Raw genomic sequence first — 25230 nt, 5'->3', positions numbered from 1 at the left:
GTTCGATTCAGAGGCAAGGAAAGCGTAGCAGATGCTGTCAGATTTTGACCTCCATGCACTCAAACGAGCATTTCTAGAGCTACAGAAGTCTAAATGACGCTCTCTTAAGAGCGTTGGAAAGCTATCTTCCATATCTATCCAGTAATATATAATGATTTATACTTCTCTTCGAAGGAGCCTACCCATATTTGGCATTGAACGCCCAAGAACTACCCCCTTTCTGGCATTCAACGCCCCAAAGGGACTCAAGCCAGCATTGAACGCCCAATCACCCCTTTTGGGGCATTCAACACCCACCAAGAAGCATAAGGCAGCGTGGATCAACCCCTTAAAGGGTTTTCAACGCCCATCCCTCAAGTTGGACGCCAAGCTCAGCCCAAGTACTCAACCAAAGTGGGCCCAAGAGTGGATTTTCGCACCTTTAGTCTAGTCTATCACACTTTTGTACTTCTTAGTTATTATGTTATTATATATAGAAAAAGATCACAATTGTTAGAAGCTTTGGATCTTTGCCCCTTTTGCACGTTTTACTATTACTTTCTGTAAGCTATGAGCTACTAAATCTCCTAAGTTAGGGTTAAGAGCTCTGCTGATTCTCATGATTAATAATATTACTGTTTCTATTTCAATACATGTTTGATTCTATTCTCTTGTACATTTTTAGTCTTCATCTCATGAATTGAGGATGAACTGTGACATTCATCCTTGTTCTACATGGGTTGCGTGTGAGTCCTGATCCAGATAGCATTGAACCACAGCTAAAAAGTACACTACGGATTTTAAGAGCGTACTTGGGAGACTTGGGTAAAGTGACATACAATTTCGTTGACCATGGGTTACTAAGGTTTCTGTGGCATTAAGGCTAGAGTCAAAGAAGTAGCATTCCCTGATCTGGAATATCTGACCTTGTCTGTGGCGTTTTGAGTAGGATCGCGAAGGGGAGTGGATTGCTTAGGTCTTCACCTTCGGCCATAGTGGGAAACCATGAGTTAACTTTATGAGAGGACATGAGTTGTTCGGATATGGTGGACTGCTATGGTTTAGAAGAGATTAACTTGATGAGAGGACATGAGTTAATCACTTACAGCTGCCATTGAATGAATCATTCGTTATTAAAGTAGACAGTAAGAAAAGTTAATCCGGAAAGAATACGCATCTCCGAATCCTTAACTATATCTCTATCACTGTTTTCATACCAACCTGGTATTTCGTTCTTTACTATTTTCATTTATGCTTTCAACCAAATAACCATCTTTCTAATCGCCTGACTAAGGTTTACAAGATAGCCATTGCTTGCTCAATCCGACAATCTCCGTGGAATTTGACCCTCACTCACCTGAGGTATTACTTGGACGACTCGGTGCACTTGCGAATTCAGTTATGTGGAGTTCAATTTCGTGCACCAACACTAAATAGCCAATCTTATGACAGAGGGAGGCAAGGAGGGGAGGAAACGTTAGAAGGCGAAAACACAACAACCCAGGGCATGACCTTGGGCGTCCAACGCCCAGAAGGGGGCAGAGAGGGCGTCTAACGCCCAGAAGGGAGCAGGCCTGGCGTTCAACACTAGGAAAGGACCAGCCTAGGCATTGAACGCCCAGAAGGGGAAGGTCTAGCATGTGTAATTCTAAAGAAAACCCCTCCTAAGCACGCTGGTAGTCCTCCTTCTGGCACCACTGACACTCATTCTACACCACTCAGCACACCTGAGTACAAGACCAGAATGTCATATCCTCAGAAACTCCGTCAAGCAGAGAAGGATAAAAAATTTGCTAAGTTTGCAGATTACCTCAGGACTCAGAAGATGAAAATCCCATTTGCAGAAGCCCTCGAACAAATACCTTCAATTAAGTCACAAGAAGGACTAGAGGGAGGCAGAGATAGTCTTTCTCACTGAGGAGTGCAGTGCAATCATCCAAAGGAACCTACCAGAAAAGCTGCAAGACCTTGGAAGCTTCGTGATACCATGCAACCTTGGAGATGCCTGCAGAAGGAAAGCGCTATGTGATCTCGGGGCAAGCATCAACGTAATACCTGCCTCATTGATAAAGAAACTCGGTCTAACCCGAGAAATCAAGCCCACCCGCATATGCCTTCAATTAGCTGACAACTCAGCTAAGATTCCATCAGGAGTAATTGAAGACATGAATATAAGGGTTGGACCATTTGCATTCCCTACAGACTTTGTAGTCTTGGATATGGAGGAACACAAGAGTGTGTCCATTATTCTAGGGAGACCTTTCCTAGCCACAGGAAGGACCCTCATTAACGTGGAAAAAGGGAAAGTGACCCTGAGAGTCAATGAGGAGGAGTTCGTACTGGATGCCACCAAAGCTATACAGTACCCTGATGTATCAGAGGAGTGCATGAGGATCGATATCATTGACTCTCTGGTGGAAGAGACCCATGCAGTAGAGAGCCTAGAGGAGGGACTAAGTGACATCCTTGAGGATGCCAACTCTGACAAGAAGGCATCAGAAGAGCAGGAGGAGGCTTCAAAAGCTCCTAAAATGGAGGATGGACCTCCCAAACTCGAGTTCAAGCCGCTTCCATCATCCTTGAAATACGTATTTCTAGGAGATGGTGACACTTATTCTATAATCATAAGTTCTTCCCTGAAGCCATCAGAGGAAGAAGCACTGATTCAAGTGCTGAAGACACACAAAAATAGCTCTAGGCTGGACCATAAGTGACTTAAAGGAAATTAGCCCAACTCGTTGCATGTACAAGATAAGGCTCGAGGATGATGCTAGACCTGTGGTGCAACCACAACGGCAGCTGAATCCAGCCATGAAGGAAGTGGTGCAAAAAGAAGTCACAAAGCTATGGGAGGCCAGGATTATCTATCCCATCTTAGATAGCCCTTGAGTTAGTCTTGTCCAGGTTGTACCTAAGAAAGGAGGGATAAAAGTGGTCCATAATAAAAAGAATGAACTAATCCCTACACCAACAGTGATAGGTTAGGGTATGTGCATTGATTGTAGAAGACTCAATAACGCCACAAAGAAGGACCATTTTCCTCTATCGTTCATAAACCAGATGCTAAAGAGACTAGTTGGGCATGCTTTCTACTGCTTCCTGGATGGATACTCAAGTTACAATCAAATTGCAGTAGATCCCCAAGATCAAGAAAAGACAGCTTTCACATGCCCATATGGAGTGTTTGCTTATAGGAGGATGCCCTTCGGCCTTTGTAATGCACCTACCACCTTTCAAATGTGTATGCTCTCCATTTTTTCAGACATGGCTGAGAAAGTCCTTGAAATATTCATGGATGATTTCTCTGTCTTTGGGGATTCCTTTGATTCCTGGCTTGACCATCTGGCCATAGTTTTGAAACGATGCCAAGAAACTAACTTAGTTTTAAATTGGGAGAAATGTCATTTCATAGTGACTGAAGGCATTATTCTTGGACATCGGATTTCAAACAAAGGGATAGAGGTCGATCAGGCCAAGGTGGAGGTAATTGAATGATTACCACCACCTATTAATGTCAAGGCAATCAGAAGTTTCTTAGGACAACTGTAGACCTGAATGGGGATCTCCGTTCTATTCCCCGTGATCCTCGCTCAAATTAGGTAATTTATTTAATTGTCCTTAAAATTTGATAGTGTTATTTTATTTTTTCGAACATGATATTAAATTTTTATTTTATAATTTTGGACAAGATGTACTTATAAGTTGTTTCAATATTTTTATGATTTTTTATTTTTTTAATTTAAAAAAAAACATTAAAATTTCTATAAAAATTATCAAAAAAAGATAGAGAATAGAACGTTGCGAAAAAGACAAGAGAATCAAAATGAAAGTAATACTTTTTCATGACGAAAATTGAGGACGAGGACGGAAAGAAGGTCAAAGTTCAAGGACGAAGAGTCCAGAAGCATCTTCACCGCGATCTCTGTTTTGCTCTGTTTATATCTGACAATACTTTTGTTGCAAAATTTATATGTAACTCAAAATTTTAATAGCTAAACTTTTAATCATTTTAGAGAATTAAAATAAGTCAACTTATAAATAAAAATAACAAAAGAATTTATAAAAATAAATATTACGAAATCACAAAATATAATCTACTTTAATAATTGTATATATAATTTATAGTAATATTTAATAAAATTTATAATTTAAATTAAATTTAATCTCTTCGTGGAAGGCATGAAAAAATAAACTAGTTAATTTAAAAATTAAGTGACCAGATGTCAACAAGAAATTGATTGTTATCTCAAAATTATAAAATTCTATCAATATATCTTAATTTAACAAAATTTTTTTTTCAGAAAAAAGAACTCTACCTTTAAAAGTTTATGTGAAGTTAAAGATAAAAGATTGAAGATTTACTGACATATGTTTTATAGATATTTTAATCTAATGGTTGTTATTATTTTTTTAACTTGTCAATATACTATAATAAAAAAATTTCTAGGTGGATAAGATAAGATCATTTAGATATATTAATATAAAATAAACGTAGTTTTAATGGCTATCCTACAAATCCAAAAAACTACCTAATGAAAAGGATATATAAGTTAATTATTTCGTGAACGTATTTGCATTCTAGGTATTAGGGGTGTGCATGGTCCGGCCCGGCCCGAAGACCCGATCCGGTTCCGAACACTTTAGGGGCTAATTTGATGTGATTTCATCGGGTCTAGGGTCGGGTATGGGTCCAAAAGTAGACCCGGTCATTATTTCGGGTCGGGTCCGGGCCATAGCTCGGGTCACCCGAAATCGGTCCGGTGGCCCGGTCATCATACACAATTAATATTTTATGTTATTAGTGATGGATGATGGTTATTATTATGTGAAATTTAAGTATTGTAAACCTTAATATTTGTGTTATTAGTCATTATATATAAGATTATAAGTTAATGTTTTATGCTTAAAATGCATAAGACTTTAGACTAATGCATAATTTTGTGTTATTTGTATTGATTTAAATATTTGGTGTTATTAGGCAATATTAGTATTGATTATGGTTATACTTTAAATTTAGAGAAGAGTTACTTCTTATTATATTTTTCTAAGTGAATTTTACCACGTCAAATAATGGTTGGAGTCTTGGAAATTTGGATATTTTTACATGCTAAATTACAAGAAGGTATCAAGGTAATATAATGTTAATGGCCCGGTTTTCACCCGGTTTTTATCCGGTATAATCGTGGCCCGAAAGTGTATAGGTTTCATCGGGTCTAGGGTCGGGTTCGGGTCTAACAAATAGGCCCGGTATATATTTCGGGCCGGGTCTGGGTCACATCAAACCCGGTTTCACCCGGCCCATGCACACCCCTACTAGGTATGTCATTCGTGGTTTGGTATTGTCTTCTAACATATAAAATAGGACTGGCGATACTAATTTTATGTACGGTTATCTAATTTGACAGGTCAAGTTTAGAATGAAGAATTTTTTTATTTAAATTATTTAAATATAATATTTATAAAAATGTATAGTCTGTAACGTATTTATATATTTACATAAACTTGGGTTAATATTTAAAATAGTTTTTAAAATTTGATTCTCAACTCAATTTAGCCTTTGAATTTTTAATTGATTCAAAATATACTCATAAAATTTTGACTCGTTTTTCAATTTGACTCTTCTGTCATTTTTTATTATCAAAAAGTTGATTTGACAATTTTAATTAACACCTAACATTTTAACGGTTATATGACGTGGCCAAATTCTTGTAGTTATCAATTTAGCCCCCCAACAATTTGAACATAAAACTTAATAGTCCCGATTCTTTTAAATTGTCATAGTTTCTAGTGAGTAGGAGAGAATGTTAGGGAGTTGTAGCAAAGCCCCGGACAATTCTAGTTGAGCTCGTTCCCATGGTGGCTGGATGAGAAATACATATCATGGCAGAAGTGAAAAGGTTCCTCATTGGTGCGGTTGTGGGATGCGACTTGTTCTTCAATGGTCTGGTACGGATTCTAATCCAAAAAGACCATTTTATGGATGCCCTATATATAATGTGAGTTGGCTGAATGGTTGCAACTTAATTTTTTGTCTTATTTGTTCAGCTCTTCTTAGTTTTCTAATTATTCTTTCTTTTATGTTGTTTTTAGGTTTTTGGTGTTATAAACTACTAGTAAGAAATGGTGCGAATTTTTTATTTGGGCAAATATTGAAGAAGAAGAAGCTATAATTGGGAAAAATAAAATTTTAATTAGTGAAGATCATTGAAAAATAACTTTGGGATGAAGAATTAACACAGTTGAAGCTGAAATTAGAATATTAAAAATATGGAACATTATTTTATTTGTCGTTGTTATCATTTTTGAGTTTGTAATTGTAGGTCATGAGTTTGGTGCGATGAAATAAAATATAATTTAGTGGGATAAAATATATGCAAATCTAATAAAAAATATGTGAATGAAATATTGTTATGCTTTTAATTATTTTGTATTTTTATTCTTGAGTTGGAAGTTGATAACAAACTAGAAATAAAAATTGTGTATCTTGCGTAATGTTATATATTTGTGAAAGTTATTATATATTTATGAAAGTTATTTAAATCTGAGATGACATAAACATGGTATAAAATGAACAAAACTGTATTATAATATAATTTATGAAAAACAAAAGATATTCATTGATTAAGGGTCGTTTGGATAGGTTCATAACTAACTTTTTTAACTTTTAACTTATGAAAAGGTATAGTATTAATGTCTGGTACAATTTTTAAAATAAAATTGCAACTTTCTAAAAGCTATTTTGGTATTTAAGGAGAAGTTAAAAAAATGACTTCTCTCGTAATAAAAAACTTTTTATCACTTTTCTCTTAAAATAAGTACTTTTAGAACTAAAAAACCAAACACAAAATAACTTATTTATAAGCTACTTTTAATATAAGCATTTATTGTTTAAACTATTTCTTCAAAAGTAACTTAATTAAGTTTTATTGTGATCATAATGAGCAGCGGTGCAGTAACTACGGTAATATACCCCATTTCAAGTTCAGAGTATCATCAAATGAGTAAATAGTCAAAATCGTCTCTAAAAGATACCCTGATTTTTAGTTTGGTTCTCAAAAGATAAAGTTAATCAAAATCGTTCCCGAAAGATACACAATTGGTTACATTAGTCATTCTGAGCAGTTGGATGATGACGTGTCACGTTAAGTGCCACGTGGCATATGATGACGTGGAGGGCTAATGCCACATGTTACAAGATGATTGTTGACGTGTCAGATCAGTGACACGTGGCACTTGACATGTAAAAAAGTTAGTTATAATCAAAATAGTCCTTGAAAGTTCAAACGTAAGTCATTTTCATCCATAAAATTTTAAAAATTAATCAAATTAGTTCTTATATAATTTTTTTATTTTTTCTTGATAATATTAAATTTAAAATATTTTTTGATACTACTAATTTTAATAGAAATGTAATTGACAATCAAAAAATTAGTAATTGTATCTTTTCTTCTTAAAAATTTTTTCAATAAAATTATCTCTCTCCTTTAATTCTTGTCAAAACCTCTCTTATTCTTTTCTATTCTAAAATCTTTTTCTTACATTATTACATTTTGCTGGAATATATATATACTCAAAATTAAAATGTATGTATTTGTTAACCTAAACAAAGTTATATGCTCAAAATCAAAATTTATGTATGTTAACCTAAAAAAAAGTTAATAAAAATTTATACATCTTTTTTTTTCATTACGGTATTACTTTCATTTAGGTTAACATACATAAATTTTGATTTTGAGCATATAACTTTGTTTAGGTTAACAAATACCTACATTTCAATTTTGAGTATATATATATTCCAGCAAAATGTAATAATGTAAGAAAAAGGTTTTAGAATAGAAAAGAATAAGAGAGATTTTGACAAGAATTAAAGGAAAGAGTTATTTTTATTGAAAAAATTAAAAAAAAAAAGATACAATTACTAATTTTTTGATTGTCAATTACATTTCTATTAAAATTAGTAGTATCAAAAAATATTTTAAATTTAATATTATCAAAAAAAATAAAAAAAATTATATAAGGACTAATTTGATTAATTTTTAAAATTTTAGGGATGAAAATGACTTACATCTGAACTTTCAAGCCATTTTTTAGAGAACGTGGGCAGCATTGGCTTAGGAAAGGGCGGGTTTCGGTCTTGGTGGTTGACTAAGGTAAGGGCATTATGTAGCAAAGTGGACTTCCCATTGCTATTATAAACTAAAAGAAATGGGGTGTTCTCCTAACTAAGATTATATTCCTTTCCTAGCCTATTGTCAAGCAATCCCGCTTCGGTAGCAGACTTCGGTCAAGGAAATCGCTTCAAGCAATGGCTTTGGATCGACCTGACTTCTTAGAGAGTTAAGCCAGTGAATGAATGAAATCCGTTGAATGAATAAGTTCTGTTTCTATCGATTCTGAACCTGTATATGTATGTTTCTTACAAGTCGAATATTGTTGTATTCAATATGTCCAAGGACTATTTTGATTATAAATAACTTTTTTACATGTCAAGTGTCACGTGGCATGCCACGTGTCACTAACCTGACACGTGGCATTCCAGGTGTCACTGATCTGACACGTCAACTAATCATTTTGTGATACGTGGCATTAGCCCTCCACGTCATCATCCAACTGACGGAAGGACTAATGTGACCAATCGTGTATTTTTCGGTGACGATTTTGATTAACTTTATCTTTTGAGAACCAAAATAGAAATTGGAGTATCTTTCAGGGATGATTTTGGCTATTTACTCATCATCAAATGCACACACATATTTAATTTTTTCCTAGATAAAACACAATACCCTATATATACTCAAAATAGCATAATTTGAAAAGGCTTTTAATAAACCACTATTTTATGATTTATTTTGTATTAAATTAAGTGGATTTTATCAACTATTCTTACACTTATCCATATAAATTGCATGCTTTTAAGTTTCCTTCTTAATTTTGTGCTATGATTGAAAACATGCTTCTTTAGCATTAAATTTGCTAATTTTAATCCTCTCTTATTACCATTCGATACCGTGATATGTTTGTTAAGTGTTTTCAGGGTTTATAGGACATGAATGACTTAGAGGATGGAAAAGAAGCATGCAAAAGTGGAAGAAACACAAGAAATTAAGGATTTCAGAATCTGGTAGCGACGCGCACGCATGGACAACGCATACGCGTGACTGGTGCAACAAACAAATTACGCGCACGCGTGGATGACGCGTACGCGTGACCAGGAATTCGTTCAGTGACGCATACGCGTGGCTGACACGTACGCGTGACAAGCATCATGTGCCTCAGTTACGAGAATTCGCTGTGGGCAATTTCTGGGCTGTTTTTGACCAAATTTCAGGCCCGAAAACTTAGACAAGAGGCTGCAGAGTGGAGCTGGAAGGCATCATTCACCATTCATTCACTTTTCATTCACATTAGGTTTTAGATGTAGGTTTCTAGAAAGAGATGCTCTCTCCTCTCTCTAGGCTTAGGGTTTCTTCTTTCAATTTCTCTTAGGTTCAGATTTAATTCTTTATTTAATTTAGTTTTCTCTTACTTTTATTTGTTCTAGCACTTTAGTTATCTACTTCTTTTATTGATTCCTTTATTTTGCCCATTTAGTTTATAAACTCTTCTTGTTAGATTCAATTTTCTTTTAATGCAATTTGAGGTATTTCATGTTTATTGCTTCTTCTTCATTTGTTGTTATTGATTCCTTGCAATTGTTAGTTTTAGATTTTACATTCTCTTATTACTTGTCTATGTTTTTATTTTGTGCCTTCTAAGTGTTTGATAAAATGATTGGGTGGATTTTAAATTAGATTTTTATATTCTTGACTTGGATTGATTATTAAGTGACTCTTGAATTATCAAAATTCTTTTATTAATTGGTAATTGAAGATTGCTGGTTAGCTTGAACTTCACTAAATATAGTCTCTTGCTCCCTATGAGTTGACTAGAACTTGTGAACTCAAGTTGATTGTATGCACTTGACTTTCCTTCATTAGTTAGAGGTTAACTAAGTGAAGGCAATTTACATTTACCATCACAATTGACGATGATAATGAGGATAAGAAACTAATAACTAAGAAAGGTCTTAGCAACGAAAGAGAATTAGAAGTCTTATCCTCATTATTATCCTGAAAGATCTTTTATTTTTCAAATTAGTTCTCAAATTATTTTTTAATCACATTAGTTCTTGAAAGAAAAAACATAAGTTAAATTGATATTTCCATTGGTTAGATGATGACGTGTCATGTTAAGTACCACGTGGCATGATGACGTTGTAGGTTAGTGCCACATGTCACAAGATGATTGGTTGACGTGTTAGGTCAGTGACACCTAGCACGCAACATGTCACTTAACATGTAAAAAAGTTATTTATAAACAAAATAGTTCTTGAAAGTTCATATATAAGTCATTTTCATCACTAAAATTTTAAAAATTAATCAAATTAGTCCTTATATAAATTTTTTTATTTTTCTTCATAATATTAAATTTAAAATATTTTTTTATAGTACTAATTTTAATATTATTTTTTAGACCATAATAAACAAAATTTTCATAAAATAATAAAAATAATTAAATTATTATAAATTTATTTTATCATTTGTATTTTAAAATTGTAGATTTTTAAATTGTAATTTTTTATACTAAATTTTTTATTTAAATGAGTTTATCAAATTATTGTTGATTATATATTTAAAATTTAATATTTTAAATCTCACTAGATAATATTGCAGTTATTTTAAAATTTAAATCTTTTTATAATTTTTATTATTGTTTAATTTATATGGTAGAACTCAATAATTGAAAACCGATTTGTGGGATCACTTGTTGAATCTTAATATTTTAATATAGTTTTTTCTTAAAATAACTACTGTATTTATTTAGTGAGATCTAAAAGATTAAAACATTTAAAATAACTACTATATTTATTTAGTGAAATCCAAAATATTAAAACTTCTAGTTATTTAAAATATAGTGGTTATTTTAAATATTTTAATCTTTTAGATCTCACTTATTTAGTAGCTATTTAAAAAAAACTATATTAAAATATTAAGATTCAACAAGTGATCTCACAAATCGATTTTTCAATTATTGAGTTCTACCATATAAATTAAACAATAATAAAAATTATAATTTTAAAAAATTTAAAAAATTTAAATTTTAAAATAACTATTATATTATTTAGTGAAATTTAAAATATTAAATTTTTAAATATATAATCAACAATAATTTGATAAACATATTTAAATAAAAAAATTTCGCTATAAAAAGATTACAATTTGAAAAGAGTAAACTACTATTTGTACCCACGAAAGTTGAAAACACTCACATATCTACCCATAAAAGAAGAAAATTACCATTTGTACCCATGAAATATGGATCCCGCACAACAAAATTATCCAAACACTAACAAATCACCTAAAATTTCTAAATTACCATTATCTTCACCGCCACTTTTCTAATCTCAAATCCCACCACTACTTAAACTCTTCTTCACCACCATTACCACCGTCACCACCACTGCCATCACCACCTCTACTACTCCCGGACCAGTTCTCAACCTTCATCTATAAGCTCAAAACTTCACCCCATCATGAAACACCCAGTTCAGCCAACTTAAGCACATGCCAGAGTTTGAATACACAAAACCCAGAGACTAGAGTTAGAATCACAGCCTCAATTGGTGTAACAATGGTGGAGATATCCAATTTTCCATTAAATCCAGAGTCCGCAGAAGAAGAAACTCTGCAATCTCAGATACAGAAATCTATTCCCAACCCTAAAACCATATGAACAACCAAACCCGACTTCAAGTGCCTCATCCTCAACCTCGCAGTTCTCTTTTCATTCATTCTAGGTTTTACCGTTCCTATGAAAATCTATCGAAATCTACCGCACTCCACTCCCCTTCGACCGAATCGAATTCTTCTCCTTGCAACTGGGGTCCAATCCCTTACTTCCCCTGTTGATTTCGAGTCAAGACTTGGTCGGATCCTAGCGGCGAACATGGGAGCAAACAACAAAGTGGTAGAGAGAATCCCAACGCGGCAGAGAGGGCAGCTTGTGTGGGAACGAAGCCAAGCATCGATGCAATCAATATGGAAGGTTTGTGAGCAAAGAGGCAAGGTTCGAACATAATCATCTTCTTCGAATTCGAAGCAGCAAATGACACCGTCGCGGCGTGAAGATGAACGGCGAGAAATGTCATTGAGTTCGCTGGTGTATAGGGCAGCATAAAAGGAGAAAGGGATGGTTTTGATGGTGATAACGTTAGTGGTGGTGGTGGTTGGGGATGAGAGTGGCGGTGAGAGAGGATTTGGGTGAGAATGGTACTGTGAATTAAAAAGAGAAGTTAGAATTAGGTTATATTAGAGGGTATTTTGGGGATTTCAAATAATTTTTTAGGATTCGGGTAGTTTTGTTAGCAAAAGTCCATCTTTCATGGGTAAAAATGGTAATTTTGCTTATTTGTGGATAGATTTATCAGCGTTATGAACTTTCATGGGTAGAAATGGTAGTTTACTCATTTGAAAATGTAAGATCTTAAAACACAAATGACAAAATAATTTTATAATAATTTAATTATTTTTATTATTTTATGTAGAAAAAAATTTGTTTATTAAAGTCTAAAAAATAATATTAAAATTAGTATTATCAAAAATATTTTAAATTTAATATTATGAAAAAAATAAAAAAAAAATTATATAAGGACTAATTTGATTAATTTTTAAAATTTTAGGAATGAAAATGACTTACGTCTGGACTTTCAGAGATTATTTTTATTATAAATAACTTTTTTACATGTCAAGTGACACGTGGCGTGCTAGGTGTCACTGACCTGACACGTCAACCAATCATCTTGTGACACGTGGCATTAATTTACCACATTATCATGTCACGTAGCACTTAACGTGACACGTCATCATCTTACTAACAGAATGACCAATTTGACTTACGTTTTATCTTTTAAAGACTAATATGACTACTAAAATTATTTGAGGACTAGTTTAAAGAATGAATGATTTTTCAGGGACGAATTTAGTTACTAACCCCTTAATAATTAATTTAATTATTTATTTTTAATGTATATAAAATATTTTTAATATTTTTTTTATTCGAACTTGAGTTTTAACTTAGGATAGATTTAATCAATTTGAGTTGATCTAATAATTAACTAACTAATCTATTTAAATAAATGTCAGAATTTTAAATTTTATTTTATGTATATAATAATTTAGAGGCCTGCTACACATACAAGTCTTTTTTGCTTACAAGTCTTACAAGTTGGCACAAGCCCAACAAAAAACACGCATTACACTCCCACATTCAAGAGTAAATAAACGCACGTTATTCAACCACTTCCTGTTTCCAAAGCGCGCTACTCACCATGCATTATAAACGACTCTTCTTCTTCTTCCTCCATGAAAACGAGTTTCTTGCCAAATTTGAAGATAATGGAACTTTAGAAATACACCCAAACGATTACAGAAATACACTCAAACGATTACAGGAATTCACCCAAACGATTATAGAAATACACCCAAAGGATTACAGAAATACACCCAAAGGATTACAGAAATACACCCAAAGGATTTAAGAAATACACCTAAAATTCGTTGAAGTACATCTTATACATAATTTAGAACTCTTTCTCTTTCTTCTCCTCATCTTCTGCTACTTCTTCTTCTTCAAAAACAATTTCAGAGCTTGATGTCAAAAAATAATGGAAATCGAGAATAACGGAGAAAGAAAACAGAGAGAAAAGCACGTAAATGAAGAAGGAGAAAGAGAAGGCAAGAAACGAAAGAAGAAGAAGAAGAAGAACGTGCAGCAAGAAGAAGAAGAAGGTGCAGTGAAAACATGCAGTAACGGTTGAAGAAGGAGAAAGAGAAGGCAAGAAACGAAAGAAAAGAAGAAGAAGAAGAGGAAGAGGAAGAAGAACGTGTGCAAAAAAAAGAAGAAGATGCACTTGTAAAGACTATAAAAAAAATGCTTGTATGTGGAGAATTTCTCAATAATTTATTGACTAAAAATCTTTAGATAAAACTTAGATTTACACAAAATTAGTCATAATTAAAAATATTGTGAAAAATCAAAAGCTAAAAGAAAAAGCTTAGGGTAGACGTTTCTGTGAACGAATTTGCTTCCAATTAGTTGGGCCTAAATAGGACTTCCAAACCCAATTAACACCCCATGATTCATTTTTCTTGAAAAAATGTCACAATGGCAACAAGAAATCAAGAACCCTCGTGACCAAAAACATAAAAGAAGAAAGAATGCTTCGGAAAGTTTATCAATTTGATACGACGTAGATTCAGACTTCAGAGACTTCGCGTCTTCAGCCAACCAAACTAAAAACATTAGAGAAAAAGGAGGACGCTGCCAAGCTGGTATTGAATTATTGGGGTTTGGGAACGTTTCGCAGGACATGGAAGTTGCGAGGCGGCAGCGATGCGAAACGTGACCCAAATTAGATGTTAGAAACCGCGGTTTTTTTTTTTTTTTTTTCGGTGACGTTAGAAACCGCGGTTTATTTCTTAATTAATAACTTTTTATTTAACAAAAAAGCACCTTATTTTATAATAATAATAATAATAATAATAATAATGAATAATGAATAATTTCATGCCTGATTGTCCACTTCCTCTTCCTCCTCCAACTCCTACTCCTCATCCCGTTGTTTTTCTTCGTCAAAATGGTGGGAGACACGCGTCAATTATCTCTCGCTAATTGAATTGTGGTAATGGCTTGACTCCAAAATCTGGTGTCTCGGATAGCATGACTTACCTGAGAGTGACATCTTTGTGTATTGGATATTAGATTAGAAAGTTAGAGTAGATTGAGATTGAGATTGAGATTGAAGTGTGGGTTCCCATGGAAATGGAATTGGAAGCTGAAGCTGAAGCTGATTTTATGACGAATGACATGCTCACACTCCCACACGATCCCTTTGATCCCAACCACATCCATGATGATGTAAGCTCAATCCTCTATTGCAATTTATATTTCGATCAATTAAATGCTGCTTAAACCCTTGCCTATGCTTATTGTCTCAACTTCTTTCTATCTTGATATATGTTAATCAACATTAATAAGTATAAAATAGGGTCAATGCTTCAAATGAATATGACTACAGACTACATAGCGTTTGTTTTGTTTTGTTTTGTTTTGTTTTCTTTCTTTGTATTGGTTATAAGCCCTAATAATGAGTGGCACAACATTGCCATCTTTATAATTTCAGTTGTTCTCCATGGCATTTGAACAATAGAAAAAGCATACATAGGGGTTATGCAATTGTTACTTGTTGGTCAACTTTTTCGCCTCAACACTCACAATTGGCTAATTAACAGGATAATTTGGCTATTGAAGGCGAAAGATGTGGAATATGCATGGATATCGTCATTGATAGGGGAGTTCTCGATTGCTGTCAGCATTGGTATGTATTATATTCTCTTCCGTAATTTTTCAGCATGCTGAAATATGAATGTGATATTTTGACCTTGGCTTGTTTGTTTCATAGGTTCTGTTTTGTATGCATTGATAACTGGGCTACAATCACTAATCTCTGCCCACTTTGCCAGAACGAGTTTCAGTTGATCACTTGTGTACCAGTGAGTGATGTATCATGTAACATTATGGAATGCCACTTTATCTTCATAGCTTTAGTATAAGGTTTCAATTGCATTTGCTCGCCTTATGAGTTCTGTTCTGGATCATACAATCTTGTGTTTTCATTGATATTGTTATGAAGATTTTGCATTATTAATACATCTAAACATGTGAAACCCATGATTGTAAAGGTTTATGATACCATTGGAGGCAATAAAGTTGAAGATGACTCATTCTTCAGGTAAGTTTCCATCCATTATGTTTGTATAATTAATGGCCTTATCTTTATTGAGTGTTTATATCCACATACGTTAAGCTTTGGATGTTTCAACATTGGTGTTTATGTTGAAACTTGAAAGTCATGAATTTTGAATAGTTCTAGCCATGCATCACTGTCACTTAACTTTGAGTAAATATTTTACAGTTTCATCACTTAGCTTTGCATCTTTACCATGTGTCTGCTCTAAAAAGTGATTTATATGGTCTTTTATATCTCTTTGATTCATGATTGCAGAGATGACGAATGGTCCATTGAAGGGAAGAACAATACATTATCGTTTCCCTCCTACTACATTGATGAAAATGTAATTGTCTCCTATATGACCCAACACACATGCATGCACACGGATTTAATCCTTATGTATAAACTACTGCATAAAACTAATCATTATGTATTTAATCCTTTTCTAGGCAGTTACTTGTTTGGATGGTGATGGCTGCAAAGTTCGAAGTGGATTGGAAACTATTGAAGGAGATTCTGATCTTGATACATCAATTGCATGTGATTCATGTGATACATGGTAAATCAATGGATCAGACTATTGAGTCTCTGATATATTGTTAATAGATCTGTTACTACTCTGGTTTCTTGTTTGCCTAGGCTTATCACTCATATGCAAGAGCCTGTTAGCAAAGAAAGAGAAGAAGGGGGGGGGGGGGGGATGCATATTGTATTTTATTACAAAATAGTGGAATGGCTTGCTCATAAGTTCATAATAAAATCTAACAGATAGATAGTTATATCTAGATGGAGGATATTAGAATTTTGATGGCGGATCAAGGGTACAGCACATTCTTGCTTTCAGAACATATTGTGGATTCCTTGTCTTGTAGGATATTACATGGTTAAGGTGGCCCTACTAAAGCATGGCTTTCAAATGCCCAAATCATGGTATATCATGGTTGTAAGAGAGATGGTGCTAATATATATTATGATGTGTGTAAGCTTGTCCAAAGTTTTTCTGCCATGAACTTTCATGGGTGGGTAGGAACATCAGTTAATGATTGTATCCATATTACTATTTTGGGAGATGTATCTCCTAATCAGTGCTTGAACTAAACATGGCAGGTATCATGCCTTCTGTGTGGGATTTGATACAGAAGGTACATCTGAAAGTACATGGTTATGTCCAAGGTAAATTTAACATTCTACTTCTGATTACCTTTTCTAATTGTTATTTATAGCTCAAATCTCTATTCGTATCCTGTTTGGTAACTAACATAGAACATATTGGCTACTTGCCTGTAAATAAAAAGACGGTAGAGTTTGATAGGTTCTAGCTGCTAATTTGGGATTAAAGTCTTTCTTTTAGAATGGTATCCTATGATAGAGCACTTAATTAGATAATTCATAGTATAAACTTGAAAATAGAAAAACTCATGACATGGTTATTTGAAGCAGTCAGCTAAACATATTGCTGAGCTTCTATTGATCCCATTCACGGTTTTATTTTAGATGCGTGGTCGGTGAAGTTTCTAAAGGAAGAGACACTGATTCAATGGAGAGCACGATGGTAGAATGTAACCCAGAGCATATTAACAATCAATGTCAGGCTGAGGATTCCTTTTCAAGAAAAGTTTGTGTGTCTGTTGCTGATGCGGGAGAGACAGCTGTTGTTGTTTCAATGGTTGATGGACATAAATGGGTTCCATCAGCAAGCGAGAAAGGCCTATTGCCTCTTGAACTTGGCAGGGATCAATTGACTGAATCATGTATATTAGATTCTGACACAACTAATCAGCAGAAAGCAATGGAGAAGAAGATTATGTCACCAATTGTGAAGGAACAAGAGCTGGAGTTGTGCTTATCACACAATGTATCTGGTAGCCTAAGTTCTAAATCCTTGGAGCATAATGATCCAAAGGAAAGTGCTCATGGAGCAAGGAGTGGACCAAGTAACCTTGATGAAACCAAGTTAGCTGATGAGTCCCATGTCAAAACTAGTCCTTCTAGAAATGAATCTGATATGGGTCTTCATCTTGGTTTATCAGTGGGCTCTTTCCTATCAGGTGAACAATATTACATAATTTGTTGCTAACTTTTTGAGCATGAACAATATATATCATAAGAATGCATAAAAAAAGTATATCAAAAGTTTTTTACCCCTTTGATTGTAAGCTGGTCTGATTGGTAATGTTATGTGTAATTCTAGTTGATAATGTGGACAAGGATGGAATAAAAGATCACACAACTGGTGTCAAGCACCTGAGTCCAGATGAATGTTCTATGGAAGGTATGGCACCATTCTTAGAAATATGATTCTTGTTGTTTGCTTTATTTAGGGCCACACTTTGAACATGTTTTGGATCTCATAGTGTCATTAATAAATGTTTTCAGGAGATGTAATTGAAAACGATGTTAAGAAGGATAATACTAGTGTAACTGCTGGGAAGAGAAAGCATGTTGATCACAGGTTAGAATTCATTTAAACTATACATAATATTTAGATGAATGTGCTTCTTACTTGTTGTAAATGTTGAGGGATCATTCTGCATAAATAGAAATTTCTGAATCCTGTGGGGCTTAAGTGCCAATATACATAAGAGCTGCTTTTGGCATCAAGATCACCTTTAGAAGTGTGTGGCTGTTGCCATATCATTTTAGAAGTGTTGCTCACATCAAACTACAAAGGCCAAATAATGAATCATTGCACCTGAAATCTTGTCTTGATTTATCATAACACTGCTCAGTTGATGTTTCATAAACTTTCCAAGAAGACAAAAACGAGAGAGGACTGAGGAGGAGGAGGTGCATTGATAATCTTCATAGTAGTATATGCTGTTAAAACTGAAGTACTCTTTGTCTCCCCTCTCCAACTTGTATTGATTGTTTAAAATTTTTAATTGCCTATTCTGTTGATACAAATTAGCTATTTTTCTTTAGTTTTAAATTCATTGCATGACCAATTTTGACTAGTGTTTATGTGATGATGTTACAGCAATGATGAAGGTCATTTCAAAGTTGATGGGGATGTGAAGCCTGAACTTCCAATTGAAGTGTCTCGAAAGAAAATTAGAGCTGCTGGTGGTCAAATGACTAGTATTAATAACTCAGCTGATGCCCAGCTTTCAGACAATGGTCAAAAGAGCTCTGCTTTGAACCATTCTGCATCCAAGGAGGTTGTCAGACCAACTATAATGAATATAGTTAAAGGTACAAACCGTAGGCTTTCCAAGGGACCTACTGGCACTAATTCATCCGACAATGTGTCTAGAAAGGATGAAAATATGGCTGGATTGAGGGTAAAAAAGATCATGAAGAGAGTTGCTGATGATGGAGAATCATCCTTGATAGTTCAAAATCTAAGGAAGGAAATTAGAGAAGCTGTCCGTAACAAATCCTCTATAAACTTTGAGGAAAATATTGATACAAAGCTTCTTGCAGCATTCAGGGCTGCTATAGCTGGACCCAAAACTGAACCTGTAAATAAGTTAACCCCTTCAGCTTTAAAGGCAAAGAAGTCAATGTTGCAGAAAGGAACGGTACGTGAGCATCTTACAAAGAAAATTTTTGGGACTTCAAATGGAAAAAGAAAGCGTGCATGGGATAGGGACTGTGAAATTGAGTTTTGGAAATATCGGTGCATGAGGGCTACAAGGCCTGAAAAAATTGAAACTTTAAAATCAGTTCTAGATCTACTAAGAAAAAATTCAGAGTCAACCCAGGGTCCTGAATGTCAGGCCAAGGATACTATTCTTTCCAGGTTGTATCTAGCAGATACATCTGTTTTCCCACGGAAAGATGATGTCAAGCCCCTCTCTGTACTTAAAACTGATGCTAGCTCAGAGCAGACTAAACAAAATAACCCGTCAGGAACAGATATAAAAAATCTTTCATGCAATGCCAGAGTTTGTTCATCTGAAACAAAAGTAGATAAGATTATACATGATTCAGCTGGTGATAATTCAGCTTCTCGTAAGACATCAGTTTCTTCTTCAGCTGGTGCCAAAGTTAATGCAAAAGAATTAGGACTTAAATCAGATTCTACGAAGAGTGATAAAAAGAAATGGGCCTTAGAGTTTCTTGCTAAGAAAACAGCTGCTGAGAGCAAAAGGACGGCAAATGGAAGTCAAGAAGACAATACAATTTTTAAAGATAAATTTCCTTTGCTTGTATGTAAATTATCTTCCTTTCCTTCTTCTCATGATTGTTACTATTTCCTTCGACTTTGATGTCAGAAGTTGTTTATGACTGTTCACTGTTATTTCTTTCTGCCATTGAGAGTAGGCCCAACTACCGGCTGATATGAGACCAGTACTGGGACCTTCTTGTCACAATAAAATTCCAATATCAGTGAGGCAGGTATTGTGTATCTTCTATTTCAGATTGCATTTGTGTAGATTGAAGAAGAAAATTTGATATGATTTCCTTGATGATTGTGTTATGATCTCTGGCCTCTTAGTTGCTATTGATGTGTTTTACAGACACAGCTTTACCGCCTGACAGAGCGCTTGTTGAGGAACACAAATCTGCCAGTCATTCGCAGAACTGCAGATACAGAATTGGCTGTTGCAGATGCAATCAATATTGAAAAGGAGGTTGCTGACAGATCGAGCAGCAAGCTTGTGTATTTGAACCTCTGCTCACAAGAGCTCCGACATCGTGCAAATAACACAAAATCCAATGTAGCTGAAGATACAAATCCCCCGGAGTCATCTGCCAAGCTTCCTGATCAATCAGAACATAATGCTGATGATTGTTCAACTGACCCTGCTGTTGAAGCCTTGAAAAATGCTGGTCTATTGTCTGATTCACCGCCTAGCAGTCCACATGATAACAGAGAAATAGGTAATGAAAATGATACTTCAGGGCCTGATAATATACTTGAATTGGATTCTCATCCTGAGCTGGACATTTATGGTGATTTTGAGTATGATTTGGAAGATGAAGACTACATTGGGGTTTCAAAGGTCTTGAACCCAAAACCAGAGGAAAGTGAGTCGAAAGTGAAACTTGTTTTCTCCACCATGAACTTGAAGTCAGATGCAGCTTTGGATGACTCAGACTGTAAAGGGTCCCTTAACAGTGAAGTACTACGGGATGCCTCCGGCTCAACAACCTCTCACATCGAAACAGTCCCTAGGGACTCAGCAACTGATGCAGAGATTGGCGGGCCTTCTGCTTCTGTTTCTTCTGAGTTATGTGAGAGTGCTGTCGAGCCAGCTGATTCCGAATTTGAAGAATTATATGGCCCTGACAAAGAACCACTCATAAAAAAATTTCCAGATGCCGAACCAAGAACAACATGTGGAGAGGGCAAGAAAGAAACACCAAGTGAGGCCACTGACAAATCTAATGTATCTGAAACTGGTAAAAATTCCCCAGGGAAAGAAGAGAAATCTGATGATATGAGTGCGAAGCAGTCTGAGTGTGACTCGATAAACCATGTAACAAAGAAGGTATTTACAATCTATTTACTTAATTATTTTGGTAATTGGCTGTGTTGTTGAATTTTACCATTTCTCTATACTTTCCTGTAAATGTGCTCTTCCTAATTGTGTTGGACTATGTACAGGTAGAAGCCTATATCAAGGAACATATGAGGCCACTGTGCAAGAGTGGTGTGATCACAGCAGAACAATACAGGTGGGCAGTTGCAAAAACAACAGAGAAGGTTATGAAGTATCATTGCAAAGCAAAGAATGCTAATTTCCTCATAAAGGAAGGTGAGAAAGTAAAGAAGCTTGCAGAGCAGTATGCCGAAGCAGCCCAACAGAACCGAAAAAATTGATTTGCATATCATCAGCAAGTTTTCTCTCATGTTGCTCCCTTACTAAAAGAAACTTGATTAATTGTTCAGCTCTAGATATATGTTAGATTTATAGCCCCAGCTCACCCTTCATATGTGAATTGAGCTTAAGTAACATGGGAGTGATTGAGATTTGAGAACATGGTAAGCAAAATGTAAAATTTTTCACATGACTACGTTCCAGTCCTCGAGTCATCTTGTCCATGAATTTCATCGGTCGTAAACAAAACAAAAAATACATCTAGTGAACGCCAGGAAAATATACTCACAAGATAACTACATTATTCTTTCCTTCGGCAGAAACTTATTTATTGGCCAGCGATCTTTCTTTTGTATATATGCACATATATAGAATTAACGTCTTTGTAGTCTTAATAATCCACATTATACCTGAGTGTGAGACCAAAGTTTCTTCCGTATCTTAAAAAATTAGCCTGTATACATTGCATGCCATTTGAAGAAGTACACATTATTTTTTCGTGAATTTGTAAATAAAAAAATTACACACAAACAAAAAATCAACTACTAATCACTTATTAAGTATTTGTATATAAATATATTATTTAATTTATTTTAATATATGTTTTATACAGATGATTGATTTTTTTTATACAAATTATACTGTATGTACTCATCTCATGTATGTACTCATCTCATGCAAAGCAATTTTAAGACATTATTTTATAGAGTCATTCTAGTATGATTATGTTACGACGATTATGGTATTTCAAAAAATATTGCTAAAATTAAAATAATATTTTTTATTATTAAACAACACTTTTTAAAAAATTTTACCAAAATATAAAAAATTATTACTTTAATTTTGATAACACTTATATAATCATCGTAATTATTGAAAATATAATTGGTTTTTACTGTGCTTCAAGGATTTTTTTTTTTCTTTCTTTCTTTTCAACCTTAATTCTTTAATTCTCTTCTTATTCGTATCATGAACAAAAAAAGAGAGTAAATCCACATCTGAACCCAAAGAACATGGAAGAAGATGAGGAATTGGTGTTTGTGACAGAGGAAGACTTCTCTAAGAGATTGGAGGTATGTATAAAGCTTATGGCCAAGAAGATGTGTGTTGAACAAGAGCTAATTGCTGATCGGGGGTGGAGGGTGCCAGCCAGTCAATGGCACCCCAAGACCCATGAGAATGTTATCATGGAATTATCGGGATTTGGGGAGACCACTGACAATTCACAACTTTAATTCTTTAAAGGAATTGTTGAATCCCACTCTCCTGAGTTAGTTTTTCTTTTTTGAACAAAAAACCAATCTCGACCGGTGAAAAGCTACTCTAATTGGCAAATGTTGATCCTTCTAGTAGTGCGGGTGGACTTGCGTTAGCATGGAAGAATGATTTTGTTCAGATTTTCAGTTCTATATTGCTGCCTTGATAAAAGATGTTGTTGCCTAAAGGGTTGATTATATCCTCTTGGCTCCATCCATCCTTGATTGGCCTGACCTTGATGCATATTCCTGCTGTAACTTCTATTTCCTTCAACCAAGTTAGAACCAAACTCAAAGCGAGAGGGGTGAGAGTTCATGGTAGCAGATAAAATTAAAAAGGAAAAAGATAAAAATAAATAAACAAGCAAAAGAAAAATATTTACAATAACAATTAATAAGGCACACGTTAGCAGTTCCCCCGCAACGGCGCCATTTTGATGTTCAGGTATTTTTGCCAGTATAGAATTTTAATAAAACAGTCGCGTTGTAGATATAGTCTCTAAACCAACAAAAATCCCTTTCGTGCAAACGTTTTGGTTGTCACAAGTAACAAACCCCTTAAAAATTGTTAACCGAGTATTCAAACCTCGGGTCGTCTTCTCAAGGAACTATAGGGAAGTATGTTCTTATTATTGGCTATAAAGGTTGTAATCGGGGTTTAGAAGGTGAGAAGCAAGTGATTTAAATGACAAGTAAAGTAAATGGCAATTAAAATAAATAAATACTGTAAAGCAAACTTTTGATAAGGTAAGAGAAACTGGAAGTCCAACTTAGTTATCTCTCTCAACAATAGTGAAAGTTGAATCTTAATTCCACTTAGTTAACCTTTACTAAAGTAAAGGAAAGTCAAGGGACTAATTAGTTTGACCTTCCAATCCTATTTATTTCCTAAGAAAAAGTTGGGATTATTGAAGTTCAGTTCAATTAGCAAGATAACGATTATCAATTATACTGAGTTTAATAACTGTTGAGTTACTGATTTCTTAACCAAGACCAAAAGGGAAAAAAGTAAATTGCGGGAATAAAATTGACCTTAGATGGGAAGCAATGGTAACACAAATTAAAGAGAAAGCGATCAATAACTGAAATACCTCAAATAATCATTAATTCAAATAATAATCTGTAAAGGGTTCATAAGCCAATTTGGCAACATTTATAGATACGAATAAAAGCATTAAAGTAAAAGTAGCATAGAAACATAAATCAAAGTAAATATTAAACCTGGATCGAGAGTTACTCTTAAAAACTAAGAGAAGTCCTAAATCCTAATCCTAAGAGAGAGAGGAGAGAACCTCTCTCAAACTAAATCTAAATCATGGAAAGTGGAAATTGGCGAGCTTCCCCTGAACGGATGCATTCCCTCACTTCATAACCTCTGGTCTATGCCTTCTGGACTTGGATTTGGGCCAAAAAGGGCTTTAGAATTTGCTATGAGCGTTTTCTGCAATTTCTGGTGCGTGGCCTCTGTCACGCGGTCGCGTCGTTCGGAGCTTTTTCTTGCCACGCGGTCGCGTTTGTCATGCGACCGCGTCGCTGCTTCTTTGCGCTTGGCACGCGTCCGTGTCGCCCATGCGATCGCGTGGATGCCAATTTCCTCAGAAGCTTCGTTTTGTGCTTTCCTTCCAATGTTGTATGTTTCCTTTCCATCCTTTAAGTCATTCTGCCTTAGAAAATCTGAAACTACTCAACACACTAATCACGGCATCGAATGGAAATAAAGGTAATTAAAATAATTAATTTTAAAGCTTAGGAAACATGTTTTTTCACATATATCACATAATAAGGAAGGGAAAGTAAAACCATGCAATTAATATGAATAAGTGGGTGAAGGATTGAATAAATCACTCAAATTAAGCACAAAATAACTCATGAAATATGGGTTTATCAGCGCGCGGTCGCGTCAATCATGCAGTCACGTCACTGCTATTTCGTGTTGGCACGCGGCCGCGTCGTCCATGCGATCGCATCACTGCCAGTTTCTTCCAAAACTCTATTTTGTGCTTTCCTTTCATTTTTTGTATGTTTCCTTTCCGTCCTTTAAGTCATTCCCGCCTTAGAGGATCTGAAACTACTCAACACACGAATCACGGCATCGAATGGAAATAAAGGGTAATTAAAATAATTACTTTTAAAGCATAGGAAACATGTTTTTCACATACATCACATAATAAGGAAGGGAAAGTAAAACCATGCAATTAACATGAATAAGTGGGTGAAGGACTGAATAAATCACTTAAATTAGGCACAAAATATATCATAAAATATGGGTTTATCAACCTCCCCACACTTAAACAATAGCATGTCCTCATGCTAAATCCAAGATAAAGAGTAAGGTAAGGTTGAAGTGGTGGAATCTCATGCAATGCAATTTATCCTAAATGCAACTATCTAAATGAAT

The 25230-nt window shown here is 34.6% G+C and overlaps 1 protein-coding gene across 5 annotated transcripts; it reads left to right on the top strand.

The window, feature by feature from the left end:
• Positions 1 to 14147: 14147 nt before the first annotated feature.
• On the top strand, positions 14148 to 21766 carry LOC112732419 (uncharacterized protein At4g10930). Of its 5 annotated transcripts, XM_025781138.2 has the most exons (15): positions 14148 to 14698; positions 14779 to 14934; positions 15309 to 15394; positions 15479 to 15569; positions 15759 to 15808; positions 16082 to 16151; positions 16258 to 16367; positions 16916 to 16981; positions 17303 to 17856; positions 18000 to 18080; positions 18185 to 18260; positions 18786 to 19959; positions 20075 to 20149; positions 20272 to 21246; positions 21363 to 21766. In XM_025781138.2, exons 2-15 carry the CDS (start codon positions 14833 to 14835, stop codon positions 21576 to 21578), a joined length of 3726 nt encoding a protein of 1241 aa, XP_025636923.1. In that variant the 5' UTR covers positions 14148 to 14698; positions 14779 to 14832; the 3' UTR covers positions 21579 to 21766. The 5 variants fall into 5 exon arrangements, with proteins under 5 accessions (XP_025636923.1, XP_072068260.1, XP_072068262.1 ...); XM_072212159.1 differs by having other exon boundaries at positions 14151 to 14934; XM_072212161.1 differs by having other exon boundaries at positions 14452 to 14934; positions 16262 to 16367.
• The last annotated feature ends 3464 nt before the right edge of the window (positions 21767 to 25230 follow it).

The sequence above is a fragment of the Arachis hypogaea genome, chromosome 13 (assembly GCF_003086295.3).
Source record: "Arachis hypogaea cultivar Tifrunner chromosome 13, arahy.Tifrunner.gnm2.J5K5, whole genome shotgun sequence".
Classification (NCBI taxonomy): Eukaryota; Viridiplantae; Streptophyta; class Magnoliopsida; order Fabales; family Fabaceae; genus Arachis; species Arachis hypogaea.
The sequence above is the reverse complement of the archived record's forward strand: the minus strand, read 5'-3'. Positions and strand labels throughout refer to the sequence as shown.